At 34.1% G+C, this 15,684-nt stretch overlaps 1 protein-coding gene across 17 annotated transcripts in view; it reads right to left on the reverse strand.

Moving 5' to 3' along the window:
• Nucleotides 1-15,684, reverse strand: part of RPS6KA6 (ribosomal protein S6 kinase A6) — a 203,782-nt gene that overhangs the window by 80,762 nt on the left and 107,336 nt on the right. For 14 of the 17 annotated variants that reach the window (XR_014239569.1, XM_082377129.1, XM_082377130.1 and 11 more), the window contains 4 exons: nucleotides 7,891-8,007; nucleotides 1,995-2,060; nucleotides 894-975; nucleotides 142-222 (listed from right to left, as the gene is read on the reverse strand). Coding sequence is in view for 16 of the 17 variants with exons in the window: in XM_082377129.1 (XP_082233255.1) it covers nucleotides 142-222; nucleotides 894-975; nucleotides 1,995-2,060; nucleotides 7,891-8,007 (346 nt within the window). In the remaining variant the exon portion in view is untranslated. Of the gene's footprint in view, nucleotides 1-141; nucleotides 223-893; nucleotides 976-1,971; nucleotides 2,061-7,890; nucleotides 8,008-15,684 lie in introns of those variants that run through there. The other 3 variants (XM_082377128.1, XM_082377140.1, XM_082377132.1) reach the window with 2 other exon arrangements.

Consider the following 15,684-nt stretch of genomic DNA (forward strand, 5'->3'; position numbering starts at 1 on the left):
AAACACATTTTACATAGTTGAATGTATTAAATCATTCCATATTCATTTCCTGTTTGAAGTATTTATCTCCTGTTATATTACTGTCTGAAATGAAATCTTAGTTCTCTAATTCCATAATTTTTTTAAAAAAAGATTACATACCATAGTGCAATTTGACAATAAATGGATGATTTACTTCCACCAGTATATCCCTCTCCATCTTTGTCCGAACTCTGTCTCGAACTAAAAATTACAGAAGGGTAGAATATATTGCTCTCGTATATAATTTCAGTAGGGATCCCATCAGTAATTCACCAAACAAAAATATGGAAATATAAAACGTAACTTTATAAGTGCCCAAATTTGCAGTCTATATTCCTAGACAGTAATTACCATATTCTCAGAAAGCTAACAAATTCAGTTTAGATCTAGAGATGGGTCTTTAAAGAGACACAAAGTTATTTGGTGAATAAGCATTTATTATATATTAGTCTCCAATTGTCCAAATGAGTTTATTGATTAAAACTGAGCACAGTGTTATTGTTATCACAGCCTGGAAGACAGTGTATATAAGTGTATGCAGGTGGCTGTGCTCTCTCAATATGCAATACCAACACAGATAGACAGAAAAAAATAAGAATCTTGAAATAAAAGAATATAGTTTAATAAAATAAGTTCACTTTAAATAAAACATGTCACTTTTTATCCCATTAAATTTTTACCAGGGTGCACTCTCACTAAATTAGGGTATGTGCCAATATCAAACCTAGAAATATCACTTACCACTAGAAATCTGTAACAATTACTAATGTTAAAAGGAAACTAAATCTACTCATCTTATATAAGCAGTACACAGCATATTTCTTAAAAAAAGCTTTACCAAATCTATTTTAATAAGCTTTCTAATTTTCTACCTTTTAAAGAAGCTTTTTTTAACACCTTCATTGCATAGAGCTGTCCAGCATCAGGACCAGTCTTCTTTCTAACAAGAAAAACCTAATGGGAGAATTAAAATTAAAACAGTGAAATTCACATACCAAGCCATTGCTGCTAAACATATACATTAGCACATACATATGGCCTTGCATTTTCTCTAATTTTATAGATATACCTTTCCCTATAAATTATACTTGGTTAATATTTTCTCATTTTCATTCACTTAGTGAATCACACTCCCATACATCCTACTGTGGAAAAGAAAATTTTAAAGAACATTTGAGAAGTTTCTGATGTAAGAGATAAATAATATAACGAAAGACAATTTGAGCTAAGGGAGCTCCTTATAAGACCCAAGCTCCTTTTTGTTACCTTAATAAGGAGCAAACAAATGTGATGACCATTAATTTGATACCTTCATTTCTACTTCCCTATTGGTCCATTTTAGAAGTTACCAGGTATTTTATTTTCTAATAAGAAATCAGAGGCAATTCTTATCTGTCTGCCAAGAAAAAGAATAAAGATGGCAAATATTTCAATAAAGAAATGGAAGTTAAATTATTTAAAGCTACCAAGTAAGCTTAAGTAATAATATCTCATATTTTCAAACCAGGATTATGACTCATTAAAAGCTAAGTTTTAAAAAGCCTCAGTTATGAAGATAAATATGAGTATATTACAGTTTTATGAGTTATTTATTAGTAAAGGGTTGTTTCAATTTGTTTAATTATTTAGTAAAACGTGTTCACTGCCTTACCTGCCATCCTCAACTCTAACAAGTTCTATTCAAGTGTTGCTTAACTTTAAAATGTGGTCAAGTAACTAACTTGTTCACACAAAACTGCAGATGGGAGAGCTTTTAATTAATTTTTTGTCTTGTCTCTTTCCTAAGGTAGAGCTTAAAACCCTTTAATCCAAATATTTTATGTGATAATTATGTATCAGCCAACTGGGAAGGTGAGGGGGTGGAATCCTTACTTCATTTAATCTCTGCTTCTCCTATTCTTTATATCAGACCTAAACTCAAGGACCATTTCAGGTTTACAGTTTTCATACTCATCTAGTGTAGTGCTTCTCACACTTTCTGTGTAGACCAACCAGTCTTTTTTTCCCCCTTTTCTCCAAGTCCATTGCAGACCATACTTCTATAAAATATAATCAAAATGAATTATTTAGAAAATTGAAATTTAAATGTCATAAAATACAATCCCTTTTTATACTAATAGATTCTACACATAAAATTACTTTGTCAAATTTCTGTAAAAGTTGCTAAATGCTTACTCTCAGTTTTTGAACATGTCTTACAGTAAGCCAGTAACAGTTCATACCACACTTGGAGTAGACTAATCAAGAGAATTCACATATTAACAGATGGCTGGGTTTTGCAACATAAAACTATCTTTGGAGAAAAGAAAATTTCAGGGCTTGAACCAAATTGTAAATTTTGCATATCACCATAAACATTTCTGTACTGAAAGAACTAACAAAACTACTACCCTATGTTACTTTCTTGTCTAATATCTACTCTGAACTCCAACAAGATCTCCCCAAACAATGTAGAACCCCAAGGAAGTGTGCATTGCCATGGAAGATTTCAGTAGCTTCATTCCATGGAGTTATTTTTAGTGCATTTAAACTTGGAGAGGATAGTCCTAAAAATCCATGGTTTTTCACTGATGAAAATAGTAAGCAATGGAACAGAATGTCAAATTTAACACACCTATAGCCTACCCTCGGTCTCCTTTATAAAGAAGATTCACTAGAAAATAAAATTAGTATTTTATAAATGAACAGTTTTAAATCAGGCTTTTTAATCACAGAAGAATATATTCAATCTGGGTTAGAGAGAATACACACACAAACTAGATTACCATGGGGTTCTAAATGTCATATAAAACTTATTGAGTAAGCTAAAGAAGCTATGACCCCAGATGCACATTTTCTTATCTGTGTTTTTCAAGTTTTCTGCTGTTGGCAAACAAGTGAACTTGTATGTATTTGTATAGCTGATTTCAGTCTATATCAGTTTTTTAAACAGCAGACTAAATTAATTGCCATAACACACGCACACACACACACACACACACACACACACACACAAAAGCTTCAAAGCTAAGCAAATGTCATTAACCCTAAGCACCAGACTTAAAGTTTTCATTCAATTTTACTGACATGGGCAAATAAAGGTAGATAAACAGTTTCCTCTTTCCTAATCGATATCATGTGACCAAGATGTTGACAACAAAGAAGTCAAGTCATTTCGTGAGTGTTGACTACACCACAAGTAGGAGAACTATCTTTCTCAGTCTCTTCCAAGAAAGCAATTCTCAATATTTTTGGTCTCAAGAATTCTTTTACTGTGCTGTACAGTAGAAACTAACATAACATTGTAAAGCAGCTATACTCCAATAAATATTAAAAAAATAAAATAAAAACCTTAAAGATGATAAACATAATAAAAAAAAGAATTCTTTTACAATCCTAAAAATTACTGATGACTCCAAAGTACTTTTGTTTTTGTGGGTTATATCTATTGATATTTACTATATTAGAAATTAAAACAGAAAAAATTAACTATGTATTGATTCATTAAAAATAATAAATACCTGTTATATGTGAATATAAATATTTTTATAAAGATAACTATATTTTTTCCAAAACAAAAAAATCAATGAGAAGATTGACACTGATCTACATTTTTGCAAGTCTCTAATATCTGGCTTAACAGAAGACAGTTGGATTCTCATATCTGCTTCTACATTCAATCTGTTGCAATTAAGTTGTTTTGCTTAAATTATAAGAAGAAAATCAGGCCTCACACAGATATGTATTTGGAAAAGGGAGTACTATTTTAATAGCCTTTCCATATTATTGTGGTTATTCTTCTTTGATACGACACAAGAATTTGACAAGTGGCAGTTTCTTAAAGATTAGTTGCAATGAAAAATCTGAAACCACATCAATTAACTGTCCATATTCTTTTACATAATAATCCATGGTCTACCTGACACTTTGAATGGATTTTGTACTGATGTCTGATTTGATAACATCATGTGTTGGTCAACTCAAAAACATTGGTTCACTGAGTTATGCAGATCTTCCAAATGTTGACAGTAGCAATCTCATCAGGAAAGTCTTTTGAGTATTGAGAAGAGTTGAGCCCACAGTGGCAAATAAAAATTTTCCAAAATTCTAATTTTTTGCTTCAAAGCTCAAATTTTATCATTAACAAAAATATTATCAGTTGTTTTCCATGAAATAACAGGTTCGCTCCATTCATTTTTGAGAAAACATCTACCAAATACCCAAGTTTAAGTAACCATAGTTTGTCGATCATTCTTTCAAGTAAAAATGCTTTTCCATGAAAAAAGTGTCTAATTTAGCTCACAACTCAAAAACTTGCAAAAGTGCTCTGTCTTGAGACAATCATACTCTTTTGGTATGCAGCTAAAGTACTTTGTGTACTTCTCAATTTCATTCCACAATATTAAAAAGATGTGTACTCAAGGGCTGATACTTGATAAATTTAATCACTGTTAAAACCTCATCGAGGACATTCTTAAGTAAAACACATTTTTTTTTAACTGTAAGTGGGTGACAGTGAAGAATATGATTACTGATGTAGTTTAAAATCACTTCCTTGACTGTGCCAAAGTGCCAAAAGTTTTACAAATAATATCTTAGTATTATAAAACAGTCTTGACCTTGAGAACTCCCTGAAAGTGTCCTGTGGATATCCAGGGGTAGTAAGACCCACTTTGAGAACCACTGTTCTAGAACACAGCCTTTAGTGTAGTTGAAATGAATGGAATACAGAGGGTAAAAAGAGGCAATTAAAGAAGAAAGAAAAAGTCTAGGCTTTAAAAAAGACACACAAAGCAGCCACTTTTCCCCTATCTCTTAAAACACTCACTAGTATCTCAATATGGCATCTAATAGAAGCCATCATTCACAGTCTAGAGATGTAACTGTTTATTTGTTCATTACCTGATTTGTTCTTTTCAGGTCTAATGAGTGAACTTTCCTAGCATAAGAAAACATCATCTCACTCTGCTCTCTTCCCATGATCAACTACAGAAGAAGCTGCATGACTTCAAACTACTGTTTCTAAAAACATCTCTCTCCTGATCAGAGAGGTTTCTTTTCAGTCACCCTAATCCAATTCTCAGAAATTGTTCAGAAGAGAAATGAATGAGTGAATTACTCCAATATACTTTTCTCTCTGTCATATGGACTTTTATATTTTCCGTTAAGAAGTGTTTGCTGAAGTGAACTGCAGAACTGCACAGCTTTAACACTGATTGAAGAGAAAGGACCATTTGCAAGAAATTTTAAGTTGTAAACATATATTTTTAAAACTATCTCTTGATAGCTAATCAATTACTAAGGAGGGCAAGGGTTTGATATTTTCAAAAATCCATTTTTAAGTCCTATATTTAAAGGCTTTACTATCACAAAAGCAAAAAAAATATGAAGCATGAATGTTAAAATGTATGTATGCTTTGTGTAAATATGATTTGACATGTGAAATATATGAAAGGCTAGTCTGACAATGTCAAACATGTTTTCAAGTGTTTTATTTTATTGAGTTTTAAAATAAGTAATGTAAGTTGTTTGGTATACTTCATTTCAATTCACACATTACTTGATGTGCTTAGTACAGAACTTTATATGCATCTTTTATGATAATGCATGCTTCCTTAAAGTACAATTTTACAACTGATTTTCGTAGGATTTTTTCCCGATTAAATAGACTATATAGACGTTCAATGTCACAAAGCATTATATAGGTTAAAATTCCATTTATTGCATTTTAACAATGGGACTTTCACAGAAAAACTTATAAATAAGACTGCAGCCCAAAGTTTCTTGGAATTGCTCCTACACTTATCTGATTCACAGCCTTGGCCAAATTCCTGAATAGGTTCAGCATATAACAAGTCCCACCCACACAATGCCTACGCAAATGACGTAATACTGACAAGCAAGTATGTTCACATCCTAGGAAGAAAAAAATAAGCCACCTCCTTAATATTTCTTTGGTTGATGAACTGCACAAGGATCACTATTCTGTATTTTAGTATTAGGAATTTTTAAAAGGCTTCTATGATATCCTTGTTAAACCAAAGTTCCTGTACAAAGCTGAGTGTTCCCTGAATTTTTTAAGGACTGCATTGACATCTTGTCAGCGTGTTGCTATAATTAATGTGAAGATGTTACTGAAGACATTTTATTATGTTATACTGTATTTTCTTCATGAAGCCCCATAAGAAAAATTTCTCTGGTCTGTTTGATCTGTTTCTTAAAGATACTGTCAATAATCATACAATTAAATGTTTCAGCCTCTTTATAATGGCTGCCAAAATATTTGTCTTCACTTTTGCCCCATTTCTAGGCCCTTATACCATGCATCTGTGAACAACAGAGTTTATTCCTGGCTTCATCTCATCTTTCCTGCTCTAATTTTTCTGCTTCCATCATCTTCCCCACTTATTTTAAATTTTATTTTATTTAGTATTCATCTATGAAAGCCTTAAATCCTTTCTGGAACAAAGCTGGATATAAATAAATACACATATGAATAAATTTATATATATCAAATGACACAACAAATACTTTTAATGTCTTGAAATGATTGCCTGGTGATATTTTATTTAAGTCGCTATGTAAGCATCTATATATTGGGGATGTAAAAGAACTTCATCTCTGTTCTAAAATTAACATCATAAAATATAATGTAAAATATTTTTTTTAAATACTGTACTTTTAGTAACTTTAAAAAATAAAGGTGTTCGAAATGCACATGCCTACTCTACAGGTCAGTTCTATAAATACACCCCCCACACATACAATCTATTGAAAGCTCCTTCTAGTTTTACTCTCCCTAGCACAACTATTCAAATCCTATCTCCTTGTCATCATATACCTCCTGTACCAATTCACCGCCAAACCATAATCCACCTTAGTTTGTACTTTTTGTGTCCTGAAAATGTTTCTCTATATTTTACATGTTGTATTCTATACCACACAGGTATCAGATTACTTTAAGACAATTATGCCTACTTTATATTAACCAATGCTGTTTTTTAAAGTGTTATACACAAACCAGGTGTTCAATAAATGTCTTTCTTTTAAAATGTTTCAGAGCATAATAAATAAGCAATGCTCAACTTCCTTACTTTCCCCTTTGAAACTAAATCTCAGCCACCCTGAAATTAGTAGTTTCTCATTAACTTCCTCCCCTTAAATTGCTGTTGTTGCTGTTTCCTAAAGGCTGTTACTTAATATGTGTATGCAATACTCTTCATGTCTTAGATGTTAGGTATACAAAAGTCAGGAATCAGACCTACATACTTCTTTTCCAAGAATCATATACCATTAAGCACTTAATAACCAATTTTAATAATGAGTGTCAGAGTTTATCTTCCTCAATTTTGTTTTTTCCCTTGAAATTTAAGCCCTTTGAAGGCAGGAGTTTCACATAATCCATATATCACCCGGTACTTACCATAGCTGTATTTTACACACATATTTGCTTTAAAAGATGATAGATTAATTCATGTATTCAATACATGAATTGATACATACATTCTGACTTCTGTGATAGAGCTAAGGAATACAGATGAAATCACCAAGAAAGAAAGCTAAGGTCATGCCAGCATGTGAACAGAGAAACAAGATCTCTTTTACAAAATTCAAACTTTCTTGATTTAGGCAGCTAATAAATAGCATGCTATACTTTGTCCTAGAGATATCAGTGATCCCAGGGGATTAGAAAACCTTTATTATTACAGAGAAGTATAAAGAAATTGAACTAAAAATACAACAGAAATAAAAAGGAGTAAAATTAGAGCTGCCTTTGTGTGTATCCTTTGACAATTTGGAAACAGCACATTTATCAGATTTCTACCTATGTGTACACTTTTTTGCTAAATGTTTAGAAGAAAAACAAATGGGGAAAAAGGCATTCATTACCTTTCCAAAGGATCCCTGACCAAGAACTTTGAGCAACTCAAATTGTGCAGGATCTGCTTTCTCATATCCTTCCTTAACGTGATGAGTAATAGGGATTTCTTTAACAACTCCTTCATCCTGAAAAAAGAAATCCAAGCAATACTCAAATATACTTACAACATCTTATGATTAGCTCCATTTAGAACCAGAAATCACAACAGAAATAATTTAATATCTAACTCCTTCAATCTAGCACAGAGTTTTATGGGCTACTAGCATCCCCATTTCCTGGGTTTTCTAACACATAGAGATAGACCATCACCACCACCACCCCTATTATATAATTTCATGTAAACAGAAGCATGTAAAATCTATGCTTCAGCTTCTGTTCCAACTAGGTAGAGACAGAAGAAAAACATCAACTAAAAGAGTCTTAAGACCCTCAGTGGAGTATGACTTATGAGGTAGATGCAGAAAAAGTCAAGAGATAGATAAAACCTTGTAAATTGTGGGACATGACAAAAAATGTGAACCTCAAGAGTTATTTTAAATAGTATTTCACTATACCATTTTAAGTAGTCAGTAATATATGAATATTTAAATGTCCAGCTAGCCATATCAATGAAAAAGAAACTAGCACAGAAAAACAAAATCTGCAAAGCCCAAACATATGTTTCCAGGCCATGAGCCTACTTTTATTGAAACTTTATATATAAATGATATGCCAGATTTCCTACCACCTGGGTCAGGCAGAAGGAAGTCACTTGGAAGTGTTTCTGCTCCTTCATACAGGACTCTATATCAAGACTACACTCAGGTGAACTGTAACTCTAGTCCCTAGCACAGTAGCTAGGATGAAAAAAAAACCCTCAAATATATTATATATCACAAAATAACAAAAGCTGGGATATATTATCCAACCTTCTGACTGTATAGGGGAGAAAACTGAGACCCACAGAGTTTAAGTTCATGTGACTAGTTAATCATGATGTCTAGAAATCTTGGTAGCTTTCCATTATATCATATCAGTTCTGGTCTGGATGGCAAGAATGTTCCCAATCCATTCACCCTTTAATTAACTGATTAATCAATGGTGACTGTGGTCAAACTGGGCAAGAGCATGGTCCCAAGTAAGCTGGCTTCATGGCAGCTAAAATAACTGTCATGTTACATAAGTAGTCAGACATTTACTCTCAAAGAAGGTATCCAGCAGAGGAGTTTTAGCTTTAGGTATTAAGAACCACTAATCAGTCAGAAATGAAGTATCTGTTCTGAAAATATGTCCATGGATGTTTCTTATACATCAAAATAGTATTTCACTGGACTCTTTTAAGTAGCTATGAGAGTGAGTTTCCCCTTTTCAAGGAGTCTTTTTTGTAAAAAGTCAAGGACCTTTATTAATGCAAATAAGTATGTTCTGTAGCTGACATTTTGGAATTATATTAAAGTATGGCATATCTTTATGCACTTTTGCAATACATGTACACCAAAAGCAACATCAAATTGTATACTCATTAATATTATGTTAACTGATTTTATACCACATATTATGAACATAGTAATAGTCTTCAAAGAATGGAATATAACAAAAACATACTTACTGGAAGTTTTCTCCAGTGTATAGAACACTGACGGAAGAGTCACAGCCTAAGTTTTCCTCTTAGTTCTCCCATGCATAAGCTAAGCAGCCTTGGCCAAATCACAAACCACTCTACTTCAGTGTTCGCACATGACAAACAGATTATGTTAGACTGCTCTTTAAAGTCCCCTTCAAGTCTGTGATATTATATTGAACACAATATAATATTTTTATGTTTAAGAAGGCACTTCAGTTTCTGCCACATTTAAGATCATCATTATAAACATGGGTCATGACATCAGTTTTTTAAAAATGTTCAGAGCTAGGAAACAACTGTACTCTATCCTACTTAGTTTCACCAAACCTAAGCAAGTCTTCAAATGGAAATGTCTGCCCAATGCCTCTTCTAATTAAAATCCACATATGCCCACCCTTTAAAAATGCAATATCTCTTTCGATTTTCAGCAGCATTACACTATAAAATTTCAAACATGAAAATGCTATTAGACAAGAAAAGACAACTATTCCCAGCAGACAGCCAGCAAAGAATATTGTTACACTGTGTCCTAACAACTTATTACCTTGTCTTTCTCTCCCACTAGACAGGTAAGCAACCTGTATCCAGGTAATATCACATTCATGTCTGCATTCATAATGCTTAGCACAATATTTGTTTGACTTTATGGGAGCAGACAGCCCAAAAAATCCAACCAATTTCATAAAAAGGGAATGAAGAGAAACATTTTTTAAAAGAAAGATTTATAAAAGTAAAATTAATCAATAAGAAACTTCAAAATTATTTTTAAGTACCTTTTTAAAAAACAGAAAAATATGTATGAAGAATTTATTTTTTAAACATATAAAGGTAATAGGGAAACAGGAGATTCATTCTGAATAATGGAATTATGTCAATTTTGAATAGAACTGACTTTGTGATGACAATATATCTAAATTTAATAATATAAGCATTTTTCCTTAGATATGAGGAATATAAATAAACATGTTTCCAGATAATTCATGATTTGGCCACGCCACATGGCATGCGGGATCTTAGTTGCCCAACCAGGGATCGAACCCGTACTCCCTGCAGTGGAAGCGCAGACTCCTAACCACTGGACCACCAGGGAATTCCTCATGATCAGTATTTTTATTACACTGTGTTGTACTCAACACAAATGAAGGGTATAATGACCCCAGAATCTGCACTTTTAAAAAAATGCTGATATTAACTTACTGATTGGTCATCTGCCTGTTATAGATATATGTTCCTAGACAAACAACTATATGTATATTACTAAATTATAGATAGTTTGCCTTTAAGTAGACAGTAGTTTACAATGTTCTAGTTTCCAAAAAATCACTTATAAAATATTTATTCAATATGCATGTTTGGTTCCCACCCTCAGAGATTATGGTTCATTAGAACTAGGGTGGGGCGGGGGGAAGGAGTCAAGATGGCAGAATAGGAGGAGACAGAATTCATCTCTCCTGACAAGTACATCAAGAATACATCCACAAATAGAACAATTCTCATAAAGCACTGGATGAACATTAGTGGAAGACTTCAGACACCTAAAAGGACAAGAAAAATCCCTTCGCAATGGGGCATGATGAAAGAAAGAAAAAAAGAAAAGAGGACTCATAAAAGGGACCAGTGACCCTGGCAGGAAGGTGAAGTTCTTGTTGTTGTTTTTATTATTATTTTTTTAATTTTTAAAATATATTTTTTCTATTTTTACTTTGATTTTTTGTTGTTTTGTGTTTTTTTCTTGTATTTGGTCCTTTTTTCCTTTTTTTGATCGTTTTTATGTGTTTGTTTTATGTTTCTTTGCTTTTTTCATTGTTTGCTTTCCATTCTTGTTCTGTTTTTCATTTTTTGTTTTTCTTAGTTTAGTCTTTATTGACTGCTTTCATTTTTGAGTTCTTTTGTTTGTTCTCTTGTTTTTTTGTTTTCTTGGGGATTTTTGTGTGTTTCTTTGTTTCTGTTTGTTTGGTTTTGTTTTTATCATTTGTCTTGGGTTTGGTTTGTATGTTTGTTTTCTTTCTTTTCCTGTTTTGTTGTTGTTGTTGCAGTTTGTTGGGTTTTGTTTCTGCTATTTGCATTGGGTTTTGTCTGTCTGTTGGTTTTCTTTTCCCTTTTTTCTTTTTTCTCTGGCCACACTGCACTGCTTGCGGCCTCTTCATTCCCTGGCCAAGGGTCAGGGCTGGGCCTCCTGGGTGGGAGTGCTGAGTCCAGGATGCTAGATCACCAGAGGATTCCCAGGCCCAGGGAATATTAATAGGTGTGTGCTCTCCTGGAGGTATCCATCTCAACACCAAGCCCTGGCTCCGGCCAACTGCCTGCAGGCTTCACTGCTTGACACCTCACGCCAAACAACCAGCAACACAGGAACACAGCCAAACCCATCAGCAGACAGGCTCCTAAAGTCGTACTAAGCTCACAGACACCCCAAAACACACTAACTGACGGGGCCCTGCCTATCAGAGGGAAAAGACTCAGCTACACCCACCAAAGCGCAGGCACCAGTCCCTCCCACCAGGAAGCCTACACAAGCCCCTGCACAACCTCACCCACCAGGGGGCAGATAACAGAAGCAAAAGGAACTACAACCCTGGAGCCTGTGGAAAGCAGACCATGAACACAGTAAGTTAGACAAAAAGACAGAGAAATATGTAGCAGACAAAGAAGCAAGGTAAAATCCCACAAGACCAAATAATGAAGAGGAAATAGGCAATCTACTTGACAAAGAATTCAGAGTAATGATAGTAAAGATGATCCAAGATCGTGAAAATAAAACGGAGGTATGGATCGAGAAGATACAAGAAATGTTTAACAAGGACCTAGAGGAGTAAGAACAAACAATCAGTGATCAACACAATAAATGAAATGAAAAATACACTAGAAGGAATAAACAGCAGAATAACTAAGGCAGAAGAACAGATAAGTGCGCTGGAAGACAGAATGGTGGAAATAACTGCCATGGAGCAGAATAAAGAAAAAAGAAAGAAAAAAAAATGAGGAACGTCTCAGAGACAACACTGAACACACCAACATCTGAATTATAGGGGTCCCAGAAGAAGAAGAGAAAGAGAAAGGGTCTGAGAAAATATTTGAAGAGATTATAGTCAAAAACTTCCCTGAAATGGGAAAGGAAATAGTCACCCAGACCCAGGAAGCACAGAGATTCCCATACAGGATAAAACCAAGGAGAAACATGCCAAGACACATATTAATCAAACTAACAAAATTAAATATATTACAAAGAAAATATATTAAAAGCAGCAAGGGAAAAGCAACAAATAACATACATGGGAATCCCCATAAGGATATCAGATGATTTTTCAGCAAAAACTATGCAGGCCAGAAATGAGTGGCAGGATATATTTAACGTGATAAAAGGGAAAAACCTATAACCGAGATTACTCTACCCAGGAAGGATCTCATTCACATTCGATGGAGAAATCAAAAGCTTTACAGACAAGCACAAGCTAGGAGAATTCAACACAACCAATCCAGCTTTACAACAAATGCTAAAGGAACTTCTCTAGGCAGGAAGTACAAGAGAAGAAAACAACCTACAAAAACAAACCTAAAGCAATTGAGAAAATGATAATAGGAACATACATATCGATAATTACCTTAAATGTAAATGGATTAAATGCTCCAACCAAAGACACAGACTGGCCGAATGGATACAAAAACAAGACCTGTATATATGCTGTCTACAAGAGACCCACCTCAGACCTAGGGACACATAAAGACTGAAAGTGATGGGATGGAAAAAGATAGTCCATGCAAATGGAAATCAAAAGAAAGCTGGAGTAGCAATTCTCTTATCAGACAAAATAGACTTTAAAATAAAGACTACTACAAGAGACAAGGAAGGACACTACATAACGACCAAGGGATCAATCCAAGAAGAAGATATAACAATTGTAAATATTTATGCACCCAACATAGGAGCACCTCAATACATAAGGCAAATGCTACCAGCCATAAGAGGGGAAATCGACAGTAACACAATCATAGTAGGGAACTTTAACACCCCACTTTCACCAATGGACAGATCATCCAAAGTGAAAATAACTAAGGAAACACAAGCTTTAAATGATACATTAAACAAGATGGACTTAATTGATATTTATAGGACATTCCATCCAAAAAAACCAGAATACACTTTCTTCTCAAGTGCTCATGGAACATTCTCCAGGACAGATCACATCTTGGGTCACCAACCAAGCCTCAGTAAATTTCAGAAAAGTGATATCATATCAAGCATCTTTTCCAACCACAACGGTATGAGATTAGAAATCAATTACAAGAATAAAACTGTAAAAAACAAAAGCACATGCAGGTTAAATACGTTACTAAACAAACAAGAGATCACTGAAGAAATCAAAGAGGACATCAAAAAATACCAAGAAACAAATGATAAGGAAAACACAACAACCAAAACCCTATGGGATGCAGCAAAAGCAGTTCTAACAGGGAAGTTTATAGCATACAATCCTACCTCAAGAAACAAGAAAAATGTGAAATAAACAACCTAACTTTACACCTAAAACAACTACAGAAAGAAGAACAAACAACACCCAAAGCTAGTAGAAGGAAAGAAATCATAAAAATCAGAGCAAAAAGAAATGAAATAGAAATGAAGAAAACAATAGCAAAGATCAATAAAACTAAAAGTTGGTTCTTTGAGAACATAAACAAAATTAATAAGCCTTTAGCAACTCATTAAGAAAAAAAGGGAGAGGACTCACATCAGTAAAATTAGAAATGAAAAAGGAGAAGTTATACTTGACACTGGAGAAATACAAAGGATCATAAGAGACTAGTACAAGCGAGTATATGCCAATAAAATGGACAACCTGGAAGAAATGGACAAATTCTTAGAAAGGTATAACCTTCCAAGACTGAACCAGGAAGAAAGAGAAAATATGAACAGACCAATCACAAGTAATGAAATTGAAACTGTGATTAAAAATCTTCCAACAGGGCTTCCCTGGTGGCGCAGTGGTTGAGAATCTGCCTGCCAATGCAGGGGACACGGGTTCGAGCCCTGGTCTGGGAAGATCCCACATGCCACGGAGCAACTAGGCCCATGAGCCACAATTACTGAGCCTGCGCATCTGGAGCCTGTGCCCTGCAACGGGAGGGGCCGCGATGGTGAGAGGCCCGCGCACCGCGATGAAGAGTGGCCCCCACTTGCCACAACTAGAGAAAGCCCTCGCAGAGAGGCGAAGACCCAACACAGCCAAAAATAAATAAATAAACAAAGTAAACAATGCCTTAAAAAAAAAAAACAATTGTGCTAAAAAAAAAAATCTTCCAACAAACAAAAGTCCAGGACCAGATGGCTTCACAGGCAAATTCTATCAAACATTTAGAGAAGAGCTAACACTTATCTTTCTCAAACTCTTCCAAAAAATTGCAGAGGGAGGAACACTCCCAAGCTCATTCTACGAGGCCACAATCACCCTGATACCGAAACCAGAAAAAGATATCACAAAAAAAGAAAATTACAGGCCAGTATCACTGATGAACATATATGAAAAAATCCTCAATAAAATACTAGCAAACCAAATCCAACAACACATTAAAAGGTTCATACACCATGATCAAGTGGGATTTATCCCAGGGATGCAAGGATTCTTCAACATATGCAAATTAATCAATGTGATACACCATATTAACAAATTGAAGAATAAAAACTATATGACCATCTCAATAGATGCAGAAAAAGCTTTTGACAGAATTCAATACCCACTTATGATAAAAACTCTAAAGAAAGTGGTCATAGAGGGAACCTACCTCAACATAATAAAAGCCATATATGACAAACCCACAGCAAAAATCATTCTCAATGGTGAAAATCTGAAAGCATTTCCTCTAATATCAGGAACAAGACGAGGATGTCCAATCTCGCCACTATTACTCAACATAGCTTTGGAAGTCCTAGCCACGGCTATCAGAGAAGAAAAATAAATAAAAGGAATCCAAATTGGAAAAGAAGAAGTAAAACTGTCACTGTTTACAGATGACATGATACTATACATAGAAAATCCTTAAGATGCCACCAGAAACCTACTAGAGCTAATCAATGAATTTAGTAAAGTTGCAGGATACAAAATTAATACACACATATCTCCTGCATTCCTATACACTAAGAACAAAAGATCAGAAAGAGAAATTAAGGAAACAATCCCATTTACCACTGCAACAAAAAGAATAA

The sequence above is a fragment of the Balaenoptera borealis genome (assembly GCF_965194805.1).
Source record: "Balaenoptera borealis genome assembly, chromosome: X".
NCBI lineage: Eukaryota > Metazoa > Chordata > Mammalia > Artiodactyla > Balaenopteridae > Balaenoptera > Balaenoptera borealis.